Here is a 22998-nt window from a genome sequence, read left to right on the forward strand (position 1 = left end):
CAATGTTGTAGATCCATCCTCAGTTTTCTCCTATCACAGCCATTAAACTCTGTAGCTGTTTTAAAGTCACCATCGGGCCTCATGGTGAAATCCCTGAGCGGTTTCCTTCCTCTCTGGCAACTGAGTCAGGAAGGACGCCTGTTTCTTTGTAGTGCCTGGGTAAGTATAACTATAAAGTATAACTAATAACTTCACCGTGCTCAAAGGGATATTCGATGTCTGCTTTTTAATATGTTTTACCCATCTACCAATGGGTGCCCTTCTTTGTGAGGCGTTGGAAAACCTCCCCTGGTCTTTGTGGTTGAAATTCACTGCTCGACTGGGTGACCTTACGGATAATTATATGCGTGGGGTACAGAGATGAGGTAGTCATTCAAAAATCATGTTAAACACTATTATTGTAAAATTATTGCAACTTACGTGACTTAAGCAAATTCTTACTCCTGGACTTATTTAGGCTTGCCATAACAAAGGGGTTGCATACTTAACGACCCAAGACATTTTAGCTTTTCATTTTGTATTAATTTGTACAATTTTTGTTTTTACAAAATTATAATAAAAAGTCTAAACATAATTCCACGTTGACATTATGGGGTATTGTGTGTAGGGCCGTGACACAAAATCTAAATATAATACATTTTAAATTCTGGCTGTAACAACAAATATGTGGAGAAAGTCAGGATGTGTGACTACTTTCTGAAGGCCCTGTACATATAGTCAAGTCATAAGGCTGTCCGGCTATACATCATCTTGTGACAGATACTGTACCTATAAAAAAAACTCTTAGTCCAGGCCTGAAAGTACATCGTGAGAATTGGAACCACAGTAAAACAGCACTACCCAGCCGTTGATAATATGGGACTTCTATAGGTCTATAGTTCTGTTCAGCCAGTCATTAATCCCTCTTCTACTGACAGTGTATCTACATGGGTGGTGCTTCAAGTCAGTGTGTACTCTGAGGACACACGATCCTAGGCTAAAGGGCTAATCATCTGCTTGTAAAGGAGGGGGCACTAGAATCTCACTGTAAATATCAATATTTACCTTCTTCAGCCGGAAGCTCTGTCAGTGTCACACCACCATCACGCCATCCGTGGAGGAATGGAAGGGGGAGATGGATGAAGAACAGCGAGAGAGGGAGGTGGGACAGCGAGAGAGGGAGGAGGAACAGCGAGAGGGGAGGGGGGGGGGGTACAACGAGAGAGAGGAGGAACAGCACAAAGACATGTTAATGATTAACAGATTCATTTAGAACAGGCTTTGAGAAGCTTTTGACATGTGTAAACATTTCCACTTCATCCCGGAGCAGTTGAGTTTAAATGTATGATTACATATGAAATAAAGGAGGGCTTCTCATGACAGTGTTTCTAAACTAAAGGATTAGTGTGTTGTAACAACTCTGATGATTTAGAACAAATGTTATCCTTCAGCTCTCACCATTATCAGATCTGTGTATGGGGGAGGCGTGGAGGGAGGGGGAGGCGTGGAGGGAGGGGGAGGCGTGGAGGGAGGGGGAGGCGTGGAGGGAGGGGGAGGCGTGGAGGGAGGGGGAGGCGTGGAGGGAGGGGGAGGCGTGGAGGGAGGGGGAGGCGTGGAGGGAGGGGGAGGCGTGGAGGGAGGGGGAGGCGTGGAGGGAGGGGGAGGCGTGGAGGGAGGGGGAGGCGTGGAGGGAGGGGGAGGCGTGGAGGGAGGGGGAGGTGTGGAGGGAGGGGGAGGCGTGGAGGGAGGGGGAGGCGTGGAGGGAGGGGGAGGCGTGGAGGGAGGGGGAGGCGTGGAGGGAGGGGGAGGTGTGGAGGGAGGGGGAGGCGTGGAGGGAGGGGGAGGGGTGGAGGGAGGGGGAGGGAGGGGGAGGCGTGGAGGGAGGGGGAGGGGTGGAGGGAGGGGGAGGGAGGGGGAGGCGTGGAGGGAGGGGGAGGCGTGGAGGGAGGGGGAGGCGTGGAGGGAGGGGGAGGCGTGGAGGGAGGGGGAGGCGTGGAGGGAGGGGGAGGCGTGGAGGGAGGGGGAGGGGTGGAGGGAGGGGGAGGGAGGGGGAGGCGTGGAGGGAGGGGGAGGTGTGGAGGGAGGGGGAGGCGTGGAGGGAGGGGGAGGCGTGGAGGGAGGGGGAGGCGTGGAGGGAGGGGGAGGCGTGGAGGGAGGGGGAGGCGTGGAGGGAGGGGGAGGCGCGGAGGGAGGGGGAGGCGCGGAGGGAGGGGGAGGCGCGGAGGGAGGGGGAGGCGCGGAGGGAGGGGGAGGTGTGGAGGGAGGGGGAGGCGTGGAGGGAGGGGGAGGTGTGGAGGGAGGGGGAGGCAGTACAACACCCACCACAGTGATGAGAACCTCTTTACAGCACATGTCCATCTATACTGGTCAGCACAACACCCACCACAGTGATGAGAACCTCTTTACAGCACATGTCCATCTATACTGGTCAGCACAACACCCACCACAGTGATGAGAACCTCTTTACAGCACATGTCCATCTATACTGGTCAGCACAACACCCACCACAGTGATGAGAACCTCTTTACAGCACATGTCCATCTATACCGGTCAGCATAACACTAAGTCACAGCTCAGGTAATGTGATGTTCTGTGTAGCTTGGTTGGTAAAGCATGGGCCTTACAGGATAGTGTGTTCAATTCCCGGGACCACCCGTACGTAAAATGTATGAACGCATGACTAAGTCACATTGTATAAAAGCACCTGCTAAATTGAATGTGTGTGTGTGTGTGTATATATATATATATATATATATATATATATATAAATAATTATATAATGAAGTGCTGAACATGCTATAGCAATACACTCCCCTGTCAAGCTAAGACCTCCTGTAAGACTGGTCTATATAACCCTACTGAGATCAGGGCAAAACATTCATATTTGCTAACACAGAATGTTCTCAATACCTACAATTTCCAGTCTTACTCTAAAGTCATGATTAAAATACTGAAATAAAGCAGGATGGACCTGTTTGGAAACAAACTACAGTACGACTAAGTCATTGAAGGTTTTACATGGTCATGATCCCACTCAGAGGGCCGAAAAGTAGAGGAACCATGACGAACCATGCCCTTCCAAAAAACATACCCAAGCAAGACACACACCCGCACGGCGGGAAATTAAATGTATTTTTATTTCAGGACCACTAGAATTACACAGAGTTAATCAGGAGCTTTTGAATCATTCCTACCAACTTTGATTAACCAAAAGAAAAAGAGTCTGATGATTTCAGGTTAAAATAACATTTAATGAAATTTATTTTTATTGACACGGTAGAGTACATGAATAATGTAGCAGTACAAAGACGGGTTATTGTGCTTTGAAGAACACTCTGTTTCCACTGATCATGTTATCCAAGCAAGTGGTGGGAGAGTAAGGGTGAGATGAAACAGGAGAGTAAAGGCAAGAAGAAGCAGGAAGTGGGAGAGTAAGGGAAAGATGATGCAGGAGAGTAAGGGCAAGAAGAAGCAGGAAGTGGGAGAGTAAGGGCAGGAAGAAGCAGGAAGTGGGAGAGTAAGGGCGAGATGAAGCAGGAGAGTAAAGGCAAGAAGAAGCAGGAAGTGGGAGAGTAAGGGCGAGATGAAGCAGGAGAGTAAGGACAAGAAGAAGCAGGAAGTGGGAGAGTAAGGGCAGGAAGAAGCAGGAAGTGGGAGAGTAAGGGCGAGATGAAGCAGGAGAGTAAGGGCAAGAAGAAGCAGGAAGTGGGAGAGTAAGGGCAAGATGAAGCAGGAAGTGGGAGAGTAAGGGCAAGATGAAGTAGGAAGTGGGAGAGTAAGGGTGAGATGAAGCAGGAGAGTAAGGGCAAGAAGAAGCAGGAAGTGGGAGAGTAAGGGCAGGATGAAGCAGGAGAGTAAGGACAAGAAGAAGCAGGAAGCAGGAGAGTAAGGGCGAGATGAAGCAGGAAGTGGGAGAGTAAGGGCAAGATGAAGCAGGAGAGTAAGGGCAAGAAGAAGCAGGAAGTGGGAGAGTAAGGGCAAGATGAAGCAGGAGAGTAAGGACAAGAAGATTAAGGAAGCAGGAGAGTAAAGGCAAGAAGAAGCAGGAAGTGGGAGAGTAAGGGAAAGATGAAGCAGGAGAGTAAGGGCAAGAAGAAGCAGGAAGTGGGAGAGTAAGGACAAGATGAAGCAGGAGAGTAAGGACAAGAAGATTCAGGAAGCAGGAGAGTAAGGGCAAGAAGAAGCAGGAAGTGGGAGAGTAAGGGCAAGATGAAGCAGGAGAGTAAGGGCAAGAAGAAGCAGGAAGTGGGAGAGTAAGGGCAAGATGAAGCAGGAAGTGGGAGAGTAAGGGTGAGATGAAGCAGGAGAGTAAGGGCAAGAAGAAGCAGGAAGTGGGAGAGTAAGGGCAGGATGAAGCAGGAGAGTAAGGACAAGAAGAAGCAGGAAGCAGGAGAGTAAGGGCGAGATGAAGCAGGAAGTGGGAGAGTAAGGGCAAGATGAAGCAGGAGAGTAAGGGCAAGAAGAAGCAGGAAGTGGGAGAGTAAGGGCAGGATGAAGCAGGAGAGTAAGGACAAGAAGAAGCAGGAAGCAGGAGAGTAAGGGCGAGATGAAGCAGGAAGTGGGAGAGTAAGGGCAAGATGAAGCAGAAGAGTAAGGGCAAGAAGAAGCAGGAAGTGGGAGAGTAAGGGCAAGATGAAGCAGGAGAGTTAGTACAAGAAGATTAAGGAAGCAGGAGAGTAAAGGCAAGAAGAAGCAGGAAGTGGGAGAGTAAGGGAAAGATGAAGCAGGAGAGTAAGGGCAAGAAGAAGCAGGAAGTGGGCGAGTAAGGGCAAGATGAAGCAGGAGAGTAAGGACAAGAAGATTCAGGAAGCAGGAGAGTAAGGGCAAGAAGAAGCAGGAAGTGGGAGAGTAAGGGCGAGATGAAGCAGGAGAGTAAGGGCAAGAAGAAGCAGGAAGTAAGAGAGTAAGGGCAAGATGAAGCAGGAGAGTAAGGGCAAGAAGAAGCAGGAAGTGGGAGAGTAGTTGAACAGGCAGTTAACCCACTGTTCCTAGGCCGTCATTGAAAATAAGAATTTGTTCTAGTTAAATAAAGGTAAAATAACATTTTAAAAAAGGGCAAGATGAAGCAGGAGAGTAAGGACAAGAAGAAGCAGGAAGCAGGAGAGTAAGGGCAAGATGAAGCAGGAATATAACTGTAGTTGTAAAACTGGCCTATAAATATCAACTAGTGAATGCATTTCAGTCATAGCCCTACAGCTTTCTATTCCCTCTTAGTTCTTAACCAGTTATCTCATCATCATCATCATTCTTGCCTCATCCTCACACACAGTGATCTGTATGATTCATTGTTTAATGAGAATAAAGTATTTCAGCAACATGCATATGGAGGCGCTGGTTCCTGTAGGAGCTCTGAGCTGAACATGGGGGGAACCCCCTTTGAGGACTGTGTACTGTGTCCGAAGATCCAGAAAACTTTTCCCTGCTCTGCCAGTCTGACATAATCCCCTTTTCCCGGTTAGACAAGTGGGGAGGCAGACTATTGTTTTTATGGCAGACAGGCTGGCTGCAGTTCCTAGTTCTGCTGGTCTGAGCTGGGAAGAGAGCCTTGCTAGCTGGAAGGGAAAGAGGGAGGGAGGACTGGAGGGGTTGAACGGGGTTCCCCAGCCCTCTCTGTGCCAAGGATTTCCTCCTCACTGTAGTCATCTGGGTTACGTCAGCCTCAGCCTGTTCTGGAACATTCCAACTGACTTCACCATGCCTCTACTCTTCTCCACTCTCTCTCTCTCAGGCTCTCAGCTTCTCATTTTCTGCCCCCCTACCAATCATGTGCTCTCCCCCCTGGCTATGAGACAATGAAAACAAAAGCCAGCCTGTTTATACACTACCAGTCCAACCAGAGAGGAACCACTTCCTGGTTACAGTAGCCAACAGAACATAGAGGTTCCATGTCCAAGTACATGGCCAGCAAACCTGAGCTTAGGTAGCATTTGAAATACGTTAGCTGGGCTTGATCAAGCCTGGCACAATGGAATAGTTGCAAAAGTGGAAACCCTGAAAATGCTTCAAGTATTTGAAAGACTTAATAGTAATAGTATTTAATAGTATTTGAACCCAGGTCTGATGGCCGGTAACAGACAGCCAGGAGAAGCACCAGGAAACGTAACATCCGTCACCACTAGGACATGGGATGTGCTGAGTCAGAAGCTTTCACTACAACGTCCTACCACACACACACACACACACACACACACCTTTAAAAATTTCTCCTCTGCCTAATGATTAGAGCTGTAACGGTTTCAGACTAAAACTACAGGTCATCATATGGAAAGCACAGCAATAGGGCTAGATTATTGAGGTCCTCTCAGTCTCAACTGCAAATAGGTGGACGTTTTCAAAACAGTTGCCATGACTACTTGGCTTGTGGAAACTACTGGAAAACAGTGTTTCATTGGGTAACGTCGCCAACGCCTGCCGAAAATAACACAAAATAACTGTTAAGCAACGCATTTTAGGACCTTGATACATTCCGACACTACACACTAGGTCTGCATCAAAATTGCACCCTATTCTCAATATAGTGAACTTTTGACCAGCAGAGTAACCCCATAGACTAAATAGTTAAAAAGTTACATTTGACCAGAGCACCATTAAGGGAATAGGTCAAAATGTGGTTCACAAATTAATTATAGATTTTTTTAACCAGGCAAATCAGTTAAGAACAAATTCTTACTTTACAACGACGGCCTACCCCGGGCCAAACCCGAACCCGGGCGACGCTGGGCCAATTGTGCGCCGCTCTATGGGACTCTCCAATCACTGCCGGTTGTGATACAGCCTGGAATCGAACCATGCCTTAGATCGCCACTCGGAAGCCCTAATAGGGGGTCACGCACTGGCTCTCTAGGCATCTAACAGCAAGTGCAGCATAGTAACCCCATAGACTAAATAGTTAAAAAGCTAATCTCTGAAACCGAGGGAACTGGTACTGGCTTTTATAGTGGGGCAATAAGCAGGTGGTCAGGAGATGCCCTCCGTTGGCCTACTGCTGCATTCAAGAAAACAGCCAGAGTTAGTCAAAGAAATAGCAGCCAGTCAGCGGCTGTGGCAAAAAGGCCATAGAGAGCAGAGCAGTCAGCAAGCACTCCAACTCTCTCTCTCTCTGTCGGTCTCATAGTTAAAGACCTTGCAGCAGGACTGACTGTGGCTAAGGTCTGTGAAAACAGGTCAGGTCTAGAAATTACACAAAGGTGAACTCTGGTGACCTTCCTCTACCCCCACTGTAAATCTACATACATTAACCAGATGACGTATTAGATGTGAATGGTAAGTGTCAGACGTATCATTGACTGGCAGTCTATGATCGTGTCTACTCAGTGGATGTCACTCATTTAATATAAATGGAGAGTGCACCTTCCTTCCCAGGAGAGGCTGGAGGCTGACTTAGTGTTTAAGGGTAGTTGGGTCTGTCTCCCTCCCCGTCTTTGTGTGTGTGTGTGAATGCCTGTCTCTCCGGTTTTGTGCGTGAGAGACAGAGATACGGCAGAGGATTTGGCAGAGAGCTCACCCGTGGCCTGGAGCGATGTAACGTTACTAGAGTTGTGGTGAGTGGACTGGGAGAGCCTACCTGGTCCAACTGTGGCTCGCACTACTCACTACTACTCTTGGCATGAGAAGCGGCCATTTTGGGTTGTTAAACTCAAGATGTAGATGTATTTCTCTATTAGTAGTATCTAAAGTAATTAACCAAATATAGCATCAGTACCTCAGGCATGGGGGGGTTCTCTAGGGCTGGGCGGTGTGTGTAGTAAAATACGGTACACACACACAGAGAGAGTTGAGCTGCTTCAACAGAGCCAACCAACTACCACCTGGGATACCATCAGGCCCCTCAACAAGACAGCAGTAAGAACCAATCACATGATCAAGTCTAATTCAGTGAAGACTGAGCAGCACTGACAGATAGAAGGGTCTGTGTGTAGCTCAATGCTGCCTCTGCTTAGCTCAGTGACTCAACATTCAGAAGGCCTCTGACTGTGACTGACTCATTTAACCTTTATTTAACCAGGTAAGCCAGTTGAGAACAAGTTCTCATTCACAACCGTGACCTGGCTAAGATAAAGCAAAGCGACAAAAACAGAGTTACACATGGAATAAACAAGCATATAGTCAAGAACAGAATAGGAAGAAAAAAAAAAGTCTATATACAGTGTGTGCAAATGAGGTGAGATAAGGGAGATAAGGCAATAAATAGGCCATAGTGGCGAAGTAATTACAATTTAGTAATTAAATACTGGAGTGATAGATGTGCAGAAGATGAATGTGCAAGTAGAGCTACTGAGGTGCAAAGGAGCAACAACAAAAAATAACAATATGGGGATGAGGTAGTTGGATGGGCTATTTACAGATGGGCTATGTACAGGTGCAGTGAACTGTGAGCTGCTCTGACAGCTGGAGCTTAAAGTTAGTGAGGGAGATATGAGTCTCCAGCTTCAGTGATTTTTGCAGTTCGTTCCAGTCATTGGCAGCAGGGAACTGGAAGGAGAGGCGGCCAAAGGAGGTATTGGCTTTGAGGGTGACCAGAAAAATATACCTGTTGGAGCGCCTGCTACGGGTGGGTGCAGCTATGGTGCCCAGTGAGCTGCGATAAGGTGGGGTTTTACCTAGCAAAGACTTTTAGATGACATGGAGCCAATGGGTTTGGCGAAGAATATGAAGAGAGGGCTAGCCAACGAGAGCATACAGGTCACAGTGGTGGGAAGTATATGGGGCTTTGGTGACAAAACAGATGGCACTGTGATAGACTGCATCCAATTTGCTGAGTAGAGTGTCGAGGCTATTTTGTAAATGACGTCACCAAAGTCAAGGATCAGTAGGATAGTTTTACCAGGGTATGTTTGGTGACTGAAGGAGGCTTTGTTGCAAAATAGGAATTTGATTTTGGATTGGAGATGCTTAATGTGAGTCTGGAAGGAGAGACACCTAGGTATTTGTAGATGTCCACAAATTCAAAGTTTGAACCGTCCAGAGTAGGGATGCTGGACCGACAGGCAGGTGCTGGTATTGATCGGTTGAAGAGCATGCATTTAGCTTTACTTGGATTTAAGAGCAGTTGGAGGCCACAGAAGGGGAGTTGTATGGCATTGAAGCTCATCTGGAGGTTAGTTAACACAGTGTCCAAAGAAGGGCCAGAAGTACGCAGAATGGTGTCGTCTGCGTAGAGGTGGATCAGAGAATCACCAGCAGCAAGAGCGACATCATTGATATATACAGAGAAAAGAGTCGGCCCGAGAAATGAACCCTGTGGCACCCCCATAGAGACTGCCAGAGGTCCGGACAACAGACCCTCCGGTTTGACACACTGATCTCCATCTGAAAATGAATTGATGAACCAGGCTAGGCAGTCATTTGAGAAACCAAGGCTGTTGAGTCTGCCGATAAGAATGTGGTGATTGACAGTGTCGAAATCCTTGGCCAGGTCTATGAATGCACAGTATTGCCCCTTATCGATGGAGGTTATGATATTGTTTAGGACCTTGAGCGTGGCTGAGGTGCACCCATGACCAGCTCGGAAACCAGATTTCATAGCGGAGAAGGTACGGTGGGATTCGAAATGGTCGGTGATCTGTTTGTTAACTTGGCATTTAGAATATTTTAGAAAGGCAAGGCAGGATGGATATAGGTCTGTAACAGTTTGGATCTAGAGAGTGTCTCCCCCTTTGAATAGGGGGGGGATGACTGTGGCAGCTTTCCAATCTTTAGGGATCTCAGACGATACGAAAGAGACGTTGAACAGGCTAGAAATAGTGGTTGCAACAATTGCTGCAGATCATTTTAGAAAGAGAGGGTCCAGATTGTCTAGCCCTGCTGATTTGTAGGGGTCCAGATTTTGCAGCTCTTTCAGAACATCAGCTATCTGGATTTGGGTGAAGGAGAAATGGGAGAGGCTTGGGCACGTTGCTGTGGGGGGAGCAGGGTTGTTGACCGGGGTAGGGGTAGCAAAGTGGAAAGCATGGCCAGCCGTAGAAAAATGCTTATTGAATTTCTCAATTATAGTGGATTTATCGGTGGTGACAGTGTTTCCTAGCCTCAGTGCAGTGGGAGGAGGTGTTCTTATTCTCCATAGACTTTACAGTGTCTCAGAACATTTTGGAGTTTGTGCTGCAGGATGCAAATTTCTGTTTGAAAAAGCTAGCCTTTGCTTTCCTAACTGCCTGTGTATAGTGGTTCCTAACTTCCATGAAAAGTTGCATAATGCGGGGGCTATTCGATGCTAATGCAGTACGCCACAGGATGTTTTTGTGCTGGTCAAGGGCAGTCAGGTCTGGAGTGAACCACGGGCTATATCTGTTCCTGGTTCTACATTTTTTTAATGGGGCATGCTTATTTAATATTGTGAGAAAATCACTTTTAAAAGAATACCCAGACATCTTCTACTGACAGAATGAGGTCAATATCATTCCAGGATACCCAGGCCAGGTCGTTTAGAAATGCCTGCTCACTGAAGTGTTTTAGGGAGCGTTTTGACAGTGATGAGGGGTGGTCGTTTAAACGCAGACCCATTACGGACGCAACCAATGAGGCAGTGATTGCTGAGATCCTGGTTGAAGACAGCAGAGGTGTATTTGGAGGGCAAGTTGGTCAGGATGCTATCTAAGAGGGTGCCCATGGTTACGGATTTGGGGTTGTACCTGGTAGGTTCATTGATAATTTGTGTGAGATTGAGAGCATCAAACTTAAATTGTAGGATGGCCGGGGTGTTAAGCATGTTCCAGTTTAGGTCACCTAACAGCAAAAGCTCTGAAGATAGATGGGGGGCAATCAATTCACATATGGTGTCCTGGGCACAGCTGGGGGCTGAGGGGGTCTATAACAAGCGGCAACGGTGAGAGACTTGTTTCTGGAAAGGTGGATTTTTAAAAGTAGAAGCTCAAATGGTTTGGGCACAGACCTGGATAGCATGACAGAACGCTGCAGTAGATTGCAACTCCGCCCCCTTGTAGGCCTACCTGCCTGTCAAAAGAAAAAAAAGTTACCATGAGATGATTGGTCTACGGCCTTATAGCTGAGGACTGTGCTCCATTTTGAGACGGGCGGTCTGTCCCCCACCCTGAACATTGGTGATTCACCATGCGGAGGGAGACAAGGCAATAGAGAAGCTACATTTAGACATCCAATATCATTTAACAGTTCTATTCCATTCATAAACTCAGCAAAAAAAAGAAACGTCCCTTTTTCAGAACTCTTGTCTTTCAAAGACAATTTGTAAAAATCCAAAGAACTTCACAGATCTCATTGTAAAGTGTTTAAACACTGTTTCCCGTGCTTGTTCAATGAACCATAAACAATTAATGAACATGCACCTGTGGAACGGTCGTTAAGACACTAAGAGCTTACAGACGGTAGGCAATTAAGGTCACAGTAATGAAAACTTAGGACACTAAATAGGCATTTCTACTGACTCTGGAAAAACACTCAAAGAAGGATGCCAAGGGTCCCTGCTCATCTGCGTGAACAGGCCTTAGGTATGCTGCAAGGAGGCATGAGGACTGCAGATGTGGCCAGGGCAATACATTGCAATGTTCATATCAAGAGACGCCTAAGACAGCGTTACAGGGAGACAGGACGGACAGCTGATCGTCCTCGCAGTGGCAGACCACGTGTAACAACACCGGCACAGGATTGGTACATCTGAAGATCACACATGCGGGACAGGTACAGGATGGCAATAACAATTGCCCAAGTTACACCAGGAACACAAAATTCCTCCATCAGTGCTCAGACTGTCCACAATAGGCTGAGAGAGGCTGGACTGAGGGCTTGTAGGCTTGTTGTAAGGCAGGTCCTTACCAGACACCACCGGCAACAACGTCGCCTATGGGTACAAACCCACCATTGCTGGACCAGACAAGACTGGCAAAAAGTGCTCTTCACTGACGAGTCGCAGTTTTGTCTCACCAGGGGTGATGGTCGGATTTGCGTTTATGGTCGAAGGAATGAGCGTTACACCGCGGCCTGTACTCTGGAGCGGGATCGAGGTGGAGGGTCCGTCATGGTCTGGGGCGGTGTGTCACAGCATCATCGGACTGAGCTTGTTCTCATTGCAGGCAATCTCAATGCTGTGCGTTGCAGGGATGACATCCTCCTCCCTCATGTGGTACACTTCCTTTAGGCTCATCCTGACATGACCCTCCAGCATGACAATGCCATCACCCATAGTTTTGGGTCGTAAATCTTGGTAACCAGGTTTCCGCCATTCAACCCTAGTCTGTTTTACGTAGGGTAGGGTCTGTGTTTTACGTAGGGGTAGGATCTGTGTTTTACGTAGGGGTAGGATCTGTGTTTTACGTAGGGGTAGGATCTGTGTTTTACGTAGGGGTAGGATCTGTGTTTTACAGAGGGGTAGGATCTGTGTTTTACAGAGGGGTAGGATCTGTGTTTTACAGAGGGTAGGGTCTGTGTTTTACGTAGGGTAGGGTCTGTGTTTTACGTAGGGGTAGGATCTGTGTTTTACGTAGGGGTAGGATCTGTGTTTTACGTAGGGGTAGGATCTGTGTTTTACGTAGGGGTAGGATCTGTGTTTTACGTAGGGGTAGGATCTGTGTTTTACGTAGGGGTAAGATCTGTGTTTTACGTAGGGTAGGGTTAGGGTCTGTGTTTTACGTAGGGTAGGGTTAGGGTCTGTGTTTTACCTAGGGTAGGGTTAGGGTCTGTGTTTTACCTAGGGTAGGGTTAGGGTCTGTGTTTTACCTAGGGTAGGGTTAGGGTCTGTGTTTTACCTAGGGTAGGGTTAGGGTCTGTGTTTTACCTAGGGTAGGGTTAGGGTCTGTGTTTTACCTAGGGTAGGGTTAGGGTCTGTGTTTTACCTAGGGTAGGGTTAGGGTCTGTGTTTTACCTAGGGTAGGGTTAGGGTCTGTGTTTTACCTAGGGTAGGGTTAGGGTCTGTGTTTTACCTAGGGTAGGGTTAGTGTTTTACCTAGGGTAGGGTTAGTGTTTTACCTAGGGTAGGGTTAGTGTTTTACATAGGGTAGGGTTAGTGTTTTACCTAGGGTGGGGTTAGTGTTTTACCTAGGGTAGGGTTAGTGTTTTACCTAGGGTAGGGTTAAGGTCTGTGTTTTACCTAGGGTAGGGTTAGGGTCTGTGTTTTCCCTAGGGTAGGGTTAGGGTCTGTGTTCTACAAATATTAAGTCAGCAGCCCCAGCCAGACGACAGAGTCAGCGTGCTGGCCCATTTCTCTTACACAAACACAGGGGTACAAAAAAATGCTTTTTTAAACCACCCCCCATGTGGTTGGGGGTGCGAGCTGCAAATACAAGTCACCACTCACACACGTTCTCAAAGCAACATCTTTTGTCATAGACGGGCCCCTCTGCACGCTGAACGTACTGTCTTCTTTCACTACACACACGCTCAGAGTCGCGGTCTTCACAAGTAACACCAGCAGACAAAAAGAGAAGTTGTAATTATTCTTGTGAATGACACACTACATATTACCGGATGGGTGTGGGTGTGTGTGGCCTGAAGTAGCAAGGACACTAAGCGCGAGTCCCACTGGTCTGTGTGGACAGAAGGTCCTCTTAACATGAAGGAAAGAACTGAGATATACTCTGCTTGCTAGTGTTTGTCACCGTTTGTAACTATTGAAACCAACTCATTAAGTGACAACCAATGTTTTTGACCATGTTAATGTCATCAACCCACCCAAATGTTTCAGCTTTGAGTATGTAAAACACAGGGTTAAAACTTGCGGTCACAAAACAAAATGCCCCCCCCATACAGTTTCAGAATAAAAGGAGACATGGCTTCCATAATGACACCACAGGTTTTGACTAGGGGTAAGACAGGCCTTACTGAATGTGTGTGCTATGCTAGGATAACAGTAACACCAAGGCACAACGCACCTCTGACACTACCAACGGTGACAATGTATCATCTAAAACGGAGGAGTCTCCCCTACATAGCCCATGGTCGTGATCTGAGAATACTGTAGAAAAAAAATATTTTCCAATAGAAAACAACTATAAATCCAGATAGTCCACTTTAGTTTCCATTCAGTGCCTAACGAACCCTCCATCCAGGAGTTCCAGAGCCAGACAAAGTTTGAAACAGGCCTCGCGTCCTGTACTGGCGTAGGAATGTTATGTCTGTGTCTAAGAAACTGGCCGATATATAATTCCCCTGGAGTGTTGCCAGTACCTGCTACAGCAGAGCAGATCGCTTGAAGGAACAAGGGGCTTCCCTAGTTCATAACCTTTTTATTTTTTTTAGTTACTCCTAAATTACATTATAAATATTCAGAAATATTGCCCTCATGCACAGCGGACTATTTATTTACCCTTTTTTTTACCAGGTAAACTGACTGAGAACTCTCTGATAATTAGGCTTATGGCCTTACGAGTTCCCCAAGCCCAAAGGCACTGCCATACAGCAATAGCCTGCCTAATCCTGTTTGTGTTCACCAGTAAGAGATTAGTTTGCAGGACTTGTTTGTTTGTGGTCATGTTGTCTACAGGTGTAATAATAAACGAACTACGGAACAGCTCCTGTTTTCTCCCTATGAAAACAATCCATCTCGGTGTCAGAGAGCGAGAAGTAATCATGGAGGGTTTGTAATAAAGGTTGACCGATTATGATTTTTCAACGCCGATACCGATTATTGGACGATTTTTATTTTATTTTTATTTGTAATAATGACAATTACAACAATACTGAATGAACACTTATTTTAACTTGATATAATACATCAATAAAATCAATTTAGCCTCAAGTAAATAATGAAAAATTTTAAATTTGGTTTAAATAATGCAAAAACAAAGTGTTGGAGAAGAAAGTAAAAGTGCAATATGTGCCATGTAAGAAAGCTAACGTTTCAGTTCCTTGCTCAGAACATGAGAACATATGTAAGCTGGTGGTTCCTTTTAACTTGAGTCTTCAATATTCCCAGGTAAGAAGTTTTAGGTTGTAGTTATTATAGGAATATTTCCCCCTATATCATTTGTATTTCATTAACCTTTGACTATTGGATGTTCTTATAGGCACTTTAGTATTGCCAGTGTAACAGTATAGCTTCCGTCCCTCTCCTCGCTCCTCTCTGGGCTCGAACCAGCAACACAACGACAACAGCCACCATCGAAGCAGCGTTACCCATGCAGAGCAAGGGGAACAACTACTAGAAGGCTCAGAGTGAGTGACGTTTTAAATGCTATTACCGCTCGCTAACTAGCTAGCCATTTCACTTCGGTCACACCAGCCTCATCTCGGGAGTTAACAGGCTTGAAGTCATAAACAGCACAATGCTTGATGCACAACGAAGAGCTGCTGGCAAAACGCTCGAAAGTGCTGTTTGAATGAATGTTTACGCGCCTGCTTCTGCCTACCACCGCCCAGTCAGATACTTAGATACTTGTATGCTCAGTCAGATTATATGCAACGCAGGACACGCTAGATAATATCTAGTAATATCATCAACCATGTGTAGTTAACTAGTGATTATGATTGATTGTTTTTTTATAAGATAAGTTTAATGCTAGCTAGCAACTTACCTTGGCTTACTGCATTCGCGTAACAGGCCGTCTCTTTGTGGAGTGCAACGAGAGAGAGGCAGGTCGTTATTGCGTTGGACCAGTTAACTGTAAGGTTGCAAGATTGGTTCCCCCGAGCTGACAAGGTGAAAATCTGTTGTTCTGCCCCTGAACGAGGCAGTTAAACCCACCGTTCCTAGGCCGTCATTGAAAAGAAGAATGTGTTCTCAACTGACTTGCCTGGTTAAATAAAAGGTATCATTTTTTTTTTTTAAGAATAAAATACCACAACAACAAAAAAAGTCGGCGCCCAAAAATACCGATTTCTGATTGTTATGAAAACTTGAAATCGGCCCTAATTAAATCGGCCATTCCGATTAATCGGTCGACCTCTAGTTTGTAACAGAAAAGCATGCCACCCACACACTTTGAACAGCGGCTCCCTCCCTGCAACCACCACCAAACTCATTGGCGTGAGTCGCTGTAACCGACTTGGTAATCCAAGTACAGTGAGTCGTTGCTGTCAACTACAAAAGGCAGGCTGTGGTGGGTTTGTCGGCAGAGGGGAACGAGCCGTTCAGTGTGCCACATACATATCTCAGCTGAGTGGTGTAGCTATTAAAACTTAAATTAACACTTCCTTTTCCTTGTGTTGTTGGCTGTGAGGGATTAGAGAGCGGGACATTGGTCACGTTCAGCAGGAAATACACAGTTGAACTTTGCAGATAGACATTTCATGAATAGATCTGACAAGATTGCTTCTTCTACATGTCCGAGAGGCATGTTTGTTCCACAGAATATATTTATATCTGAACGTTCCACAACGTTGTGCCCTACTGAACGCAACCCTGGTTTACAGCCAAGAGAGGAAAGGGTATTCCCTTAAGCAAACATATCTACGAGCACACACACACACACACACACACGGGAAGTCAGTTCACAACTAGCAACGAAAGATGTGTAACCAGATGTTTATTTTTCCATGAAGTCGTCACAGCAACACACAGATCTCTGGGTAGGTTTCGCTCCGTGCAACAAAGGACTGCTGGTTCTCTCTAATGATACAGCACAGCACAGCTCCTCTATAGTGAAAAGGCTCCAGCCACCATGCAAAAAATAATCAGGCCAAAGACTCAGGACCATTGTAAAGGTGCCAAGTTCAGTAACACATCCATTAAGCAGCACCACATCTACATCTGATTAAGGATTTAGCGGAAGGCTTTGATCCAATAAATCCACAGAGGAAAAGACGTGAACCAATATACTGCATCATCAACAGGTTGTAGACTATAGAAACACCCCTTTGAGCACATTGAGGGATGGTCCTGAATATTTGTTTTCAGTGCAGATTTCACACAAGTCAGCGCTGTTGTTCCGCGCTGTTGTTCCCCTTCCTCCCAGAAGTAGATAAAAAGAGTTTCCTCAACTTATGAATGTTATCATTCCACTATGGCGCCACTATGGTGGTGCCATAGTAGAATCCAGAATTAATGGTGGTGCCATAGTGGAATGAATGGTGGTGCCATAGTAGAATCCAGAATTAATGGTGGTGCCATAGTAGAATCCAGAATTAATGGTGGTGCCATAGTGGAATTAATGGTGGTGCCATAGTGGCATCCAGAATTAATGGTGGTGCCAAAGTGGAATAAATGGTGGTGCCATAGTAGAATCCAGAATTAATGGTGGTGCCATAGTGGAATTAATGGTGGTGCAATAGTGGCATCCAGAATTAATGGTGGTGCCATAGTGGCATCCAGAATTAATGGTGGTGCCAAAGTGGAATAAATGGTGGTGCCATAGTAGAATCCAGAATTAATGGTGGTGCCATAGTGGAATTAATGGTGGTGCAATAGTGGCATCCAGAATTAATGGTGGTGCCATAGTGGCATCCAGAATTAATGGTGGTGCCATAGTAGAATCCAGAATTAATGGTGGTGCCATAGTGGAATTAATGGTGGTGCAATAGTGGCATCCAGAATTAATGGTGGTGCCATAGTGGCATCCAGAATTAATGGTGGTGCCATAGTAGAATCCAGAATTAATGGTGGTGCCATAGTGGAATCCAGAATTAATGGTGGTGCCATAGTGGAATTAATGTTGGTGCCATAGTGAAATCCAGAATTAATGGTGGTGCCATAGTGGAATTAATGGTGGTGCCATAGTGGAATCCAGAATTAATGGTGGTGCCATAGTGGAATCCAGAATTAATGGTGGTGCCATAGTGGAATTAATGTTGGTTCCATAGTGGAATTAATGTTGGTGCCATAGTGGAATCCAGAATTAATGGTGGTGCCATAGTGGAATTAATGTTGGTGCCATAGTGGAATTAATGGTGGTGCCATAGTGGAATCCAGAATTAATGGTGGTGCCATAGTGGCATCCAGAATTAATGGTGGTGCCATAGTGGCATCCATAATTATCACTAAATGCCAGTATCTTCCCCTTGATACAGTAGCCTACCATGGCATGAGTGTGTAACTTCAAAACTAGAGTATTAACCATGCGTATTACAACTAATGGGGTTGAAATGGAAACAGGTAAATCAAGTTCTCTCTATCAGTTGTGTATTTTACAGAATTATCCCACAGAAACACTTCCTCCTTATCAACTTGATTGACTGCCTCTCGTGTGAAATATCCATTCACATGAAATAGTAGACTGTCCATAGCAGGAATGACATGTAATAAATAATATGTTACCTATTTATATTTAAATTAAAGGGTGAATAGTTGTTCTCCAATTAGCTCAAGACTAAAGTTACTCCTTAGTCCAAGGACCTTACATGTTCTGTTTAAAAAGCGAATTGGCTCCGGAAGTGAAAACATCCAAATACTTCCTCCTCTATAAACGGGAATCGATTACCAAATGAGGTACGGGTCTAGACACATAAATCCCTGTACTTTTAATATCACATTAAAATGATTTTTTTTTTTTTAAATGGAAAAACGCACACTTACTGTATGTACACTGTTTTAACGTAGTTGCAGCCGACAGTATTTTTCAGTGACAACACGTTTGTGGCGTCCATCTTTCGTTTACACACAGGTGTTCGGAAGAGCCAGAAAGCTCATTCGCACAGGTAGTCCACGGTCTTCTGTCTGTTTTCCGTAGAAAAGCGCTGTAACATGGAAATATGGCTACGTTGGACCCTAACCCTATAGAAAATGTATGTATCACGTTTACCCTTTAAAAATATATATAATTATGGATCGCTGATATGAAAATATAAGGTAATTTTGCATATATTGCAAGCGATGCATGTTAATGTCCAGACCCGAGCATCCAATAAACCCCCCGTATAGAATGTGCCTTAGTCCAATGACTATGTGTAATGTAATGGAACAGAGTCATGATCAAAAAGCTAGATGGTACCATAATGTGTAAAGGCTATTCCTATTGTTGACTATAGCCCCAAATGAAATTGTTACAGTATTGCACTTATTCTTAATTAATAATTGTCGTTGATGAACGTGCCATAATACTAGTCTACCCCCCCCCCCCCCATCCCCACAAAATAATATACATGCATGAATGCATTACAAAACCGATGCGATAGACGTCCAGCCTAAATACAGGTGTTACAATAATAGCATATTCTATTAATCTGGTTGAAGGTTGTAATAGTTATCCGTGATAAGGAGCGATCGGGTTCAGTGCGTTGTTTCCCCATTTACACACAACTTTGTTTAAAGCGAGAAACTCAATGTAGCTCAGTGAAGTGTGATAAAAAAAAATGAAACAACGGACAGTAGCGTCAAGCATAAGATCAGTCAAAAGATGTCGGGTGGAAGAAACATTTGCAGGATGTATGCGACAGATATTCGTGTTTTTCAATAAGGCGCGGGGAAATCATTTAACCATTTAATTTAATCATTTCCCTAAACTACTCAATGAAATCCGTGACCGTGGTAAAATTACAACTTCCCTAAACTGTTCAATGATATCCGTGACTGTGGAAAAAATGGCATTTAACACTCAACCATGTAAACTGAATAACAGTAAACAGCAACAATGTTACTCACCGTTCGGTCCATATTTTTCAAAATTAGATTTCACTTGTTCAAGTGTGAGTCCAGTGTTTTCGTTCACACTGAAGTTCTCTAAAACTTCAGATGCGGATTTCGTGTGCGCGCTATCCATCTCGGAGGGAGAACAGACTAACTAAACAATTAAATTAAAAGGCATGTAGTTAAATATGGAACATCTATTACGACAATAAAGGTCTAATATACAGTCGTTTTCCACCGATGTGCCTTGCGTTCAGACTGCCAAGCGGAGGTGGCTCTGCCTGCTATACGGTCACCTGCCTCTTCTTCTGCGAGCCGACAATTGGAGCTGTACCGCCGGATTCCTTTTCAAGACAACTCTATTGCCCAATAGATCCTACTGCAGTCAGCACTTCATCAAACCACAAGGTGTGATATGTTGGGACGGCGTAGGGACCGCCTCTCTCGTGAGTGAGCGTGTTCGAACACTCGCATGCCTTCCTATTGGTTGTCATTACCTGAGTGTAAAGCTCTGCTAAACTCCCATCGTTTTGATAAGCCAAATACGGACCGCCCGTGTCTTCTCGGTTTAGGCCTATAGGTCTTATGCATATGAAAAGTCACAGGAGGTAATATTATGTCATTCTCAAGATACAAATGTTTCATATGTCATCAGTTCATGCTTGGGGTTATGGATCTCTTCCCTTTTTTTCACATCATCTTGTGCAAAGAAAGTCTCACTTTTAAAAGCTCATAATATGTTACTCATAACACCAAAAACGTGGTTGACTCGTCCTATACTTGTATTTATGACAAAAGCATAAATGAGAGGGGGGAAAAAAACACTTCAAAAATCCCACCTCAAACTTGCTTTCTATTTCCTCGTAGCGGATGGCGTCATGTTTTTGTGTGAGACGTCTCATTGGCTGAGCTGCCCAATCAGCTGTTTACTTGTCAGTAATACTTTTATTGACCAGTATATGCCCAGACCATTCTGTTGTTGTGATATGGCCATAGCATTCAAACACAGAAAAGCTGTTTTAAAACATATTTAATTACATTTTTTTTAAGGAGAACTATTTCACTCATATTGTAATTTATTATATATAATATTTCTGGAAACACTGGACAGCTTATTTAAAAGTCTCCTAAACACAATTGTAGAAAATGAGACTTTCCTGATTTTGTACTTCTTGGAATAGCTGTAGTCTACATCTCTGGAAATAGTTTGCCAATTGAGTGTAATCAAATGTTGACTAATCTAATGCCCACATGCAACTCCTACATAGCACTTCACTTCACACTATGAGCTAGTTAGGTAAGTGAGTTACTGTCCTTGAACAGTGTGCACCTGGGTCATCCTTGAATCCAGGGCCGGCTCTAGCGTTTTGGGGTCCCTAAGCAATATTTGGATGGGCCCCTCCACCTTGCGGCAAACCCCCCCCCCCCCCCCTTAACAGCAGAGAGAAAAAACAAAATTTTAAAGTTCATTTCCATCAATTCTACACATTTTAACATGGGGTGCAGAGAAAATGTTTCCATTTTAAAGCAAGTTTTATGCAATTCTACACATTTTGCCATTGGGCAGAGAGAAAATTTAGCAATTTTATAACAAATTTCATGAAATTCTATAAATTCAGAGAAAATAAATGTGCAGTTTTACAAGTATTTTCCTGTAATTCAATCCATTTTGCCATGACTTATTATGCCATGTTAATATGACATCTAAGTAAGAAAGACTAACAAAATCAACAGCGTCCCCCTTGAGGGCAGGGCCCTGGGCATGAGGTCAGGGCCCTGGGCATGAGGTCAGGGCCCTGGGCATGTGGTCAGGGCCCTGGGCATGTGGTCAGGGCCCTGGGCATGTGGTCAGGGCCCTGGGCATGTGGTCAGGGCCCTGGGCATGAGGTCAGGGCCCTGGGCATGAGGTCAGGGCCCTGGGCATGTGGTCAGGGCCCTGGGCATGTGGTCAGGGCCCTGGGCATGTGGTCAGGGCCCTGGGCATGTGCCCAGCATGCCCGATCGTTATGCAGCCATGATTATTGTTTGATGGCATGGCGAAATGGGCGACTTTTCAGTGACTGAATGATGCACAACCACATTTTCTAAATTGTACCTGGTGTAATTCTACTATTCTTACTCTCAATAGTAAGTTGAGTTAAGAACAATGAAAAAGGATATATATTGCGTGGCCCTAAGCAGATGTTACGTTGCTTTTGCCTCGAGCTGCTTGAATTATTCTGATACTTTCTCAGTTCTGCACAACTCACAACTGTGGTGAAACTGCAGTAGGAGTAGCCTACAAAAAGGAAGGGTATAGGTGTACAAGTTGAATCTTATCTGAGACTGAGACTCAACCATGTGACGTTGATGCAGTAAGATCTTCTTCGTGGCTATGCAGATAAGGCCCAGTACTGTACTGCAGACAGTAGACAGTGGGCTGGAAGGAGAAAGGGAACAAGGTGTTCTAGTTCTGTCCTATCTCTCACAGCTCAACTTATTTATAACTTAAAGAGCTTACATAACTTTCAGAACTATACTATACAATGCCTTCGGACAGTATTCAGACCCCTTGACATTTACCACATTTTGTTACTTTACAGCCTTATTATAAAATGTATTAAATAGTTGTTTTTCCTCATCAATCTACACACAGTACCCCATAATGACATCACAATACCCCATAATGACAAAGCAAAAACGGGTTTTTAAAAACTGAAATATCACATTTACATAAGTATTCAGACCCTTTACTTGTTGAAGCACCTTTGGTAGCGATTACAGCCTTGAGTCTTCTTGGGTATGACGCTACAATCTTGGCACACCTGTATTTGTTAAGTTTCTCCCATTCTTCTCTCTACAGATTTTCTCAAGCTCTGTCAGGTTGGATGGGGAGTGTCGCTGCACAGGTCTCTCCAGAGATGTTAGATCATTTTCAAGTCCAGGCTCTAGCTGGGCCACTCAAGGACATTCAGAGACTTGTCCCGAAGTCACCCCTGCGTTGTCTTGGCTGTGTGTTTAGGGTCGTTGTCCTGTTGGAAGGTGAACCTTCGCCCCCATTCTGAGGTCCAAAGCGTTCCGGAGAAGGTTTTCATCAAGGATCACTCTGTACTTTGCTCCGTTCATCTTTCCATTAATCCTGACTAGTCTCCCAGTCCCTGCCGCTGAAAAACATCCCCACAGCATGATGGTGCCACTACCATGCTTCACCGTAGAGATGGTGCCACGTTTCCTCCAGATGTGACACTTGGTATTCAGGCCAAAGAGTTCAATCTTGGTTTCATCAGACCAGAGAATCTTGTTTATCATGGTCTGAGAGTCCTTTAAGTGCCTTTTGGCTAACTCAAAGCGGGCTGTCATGTGCCTTTTACTGAGGAGTGGCTTCCGTCTGGCCACTCTACCATAAAGGCCTGATTGGTGGAGGGCTGCAGAGATGGTTATGCAAATACGTTATATCTGTTTTTTTTTTATATACATTTCCTAACATTTCTAGAAACCTGTTTTAGTTTTGTCATTACAGGGTATTATGTATAGATTGATGAGGATATTTTGTATTTAATCCATGTCAGAATTAA

The 22998-nt window shown here is 45.1% G+C and overlaps 1 protein-coding gene across 1 annotated transcript in view; it reads right to left on the minus strand.

The window, feature by feature from the left end:
* LOC110534844 (sarcoplasmic/endoplasmic reticulum calcium ATPase 1) overlaps nucleotides 1-19952 on the minus strand; it is a 110913-nt gene extending 90961 nt beyond the window's left edge. Inside the window, exons 1-2 of the mRNA XM_036989612.1 lie at nucleotides 19460-19952; nucleotides 1045-1062 (exon numbers count right to left, since the gene is read on the minus strand). Of these exons, the coding sequence (XP_036845507.1) occupies nucleotides 1045-1062; nucleotides 19460-19577 (136 nt within the window). The 5' untranslated portion in view covers nucleotides 19578-19952. The remainder of the gene's footprint in view (nucleotides 1-1044; nucleotides 1063-19459) is intronic.
* Between the last annotated feature and the right edge of the window lie 3046 nt (nucleotides 19953-22998).

The sequence above is a fragment of the Oncorhynchus mykiss genome, chromosome 10 (assembly GCF_013265735.2).
Source record: "Oncorhynchus mykiss isolate Arlee chromosome 10, USDA_OmykA_1.1, whole genome shotgun sequence".
Lineage (NCBI taxonomy): Eukaryota > Metazoa > Chordata > Actinopteri > Salmoniformes > Salmonidae > Oncorhynchus > Oncorhynchus mykiss.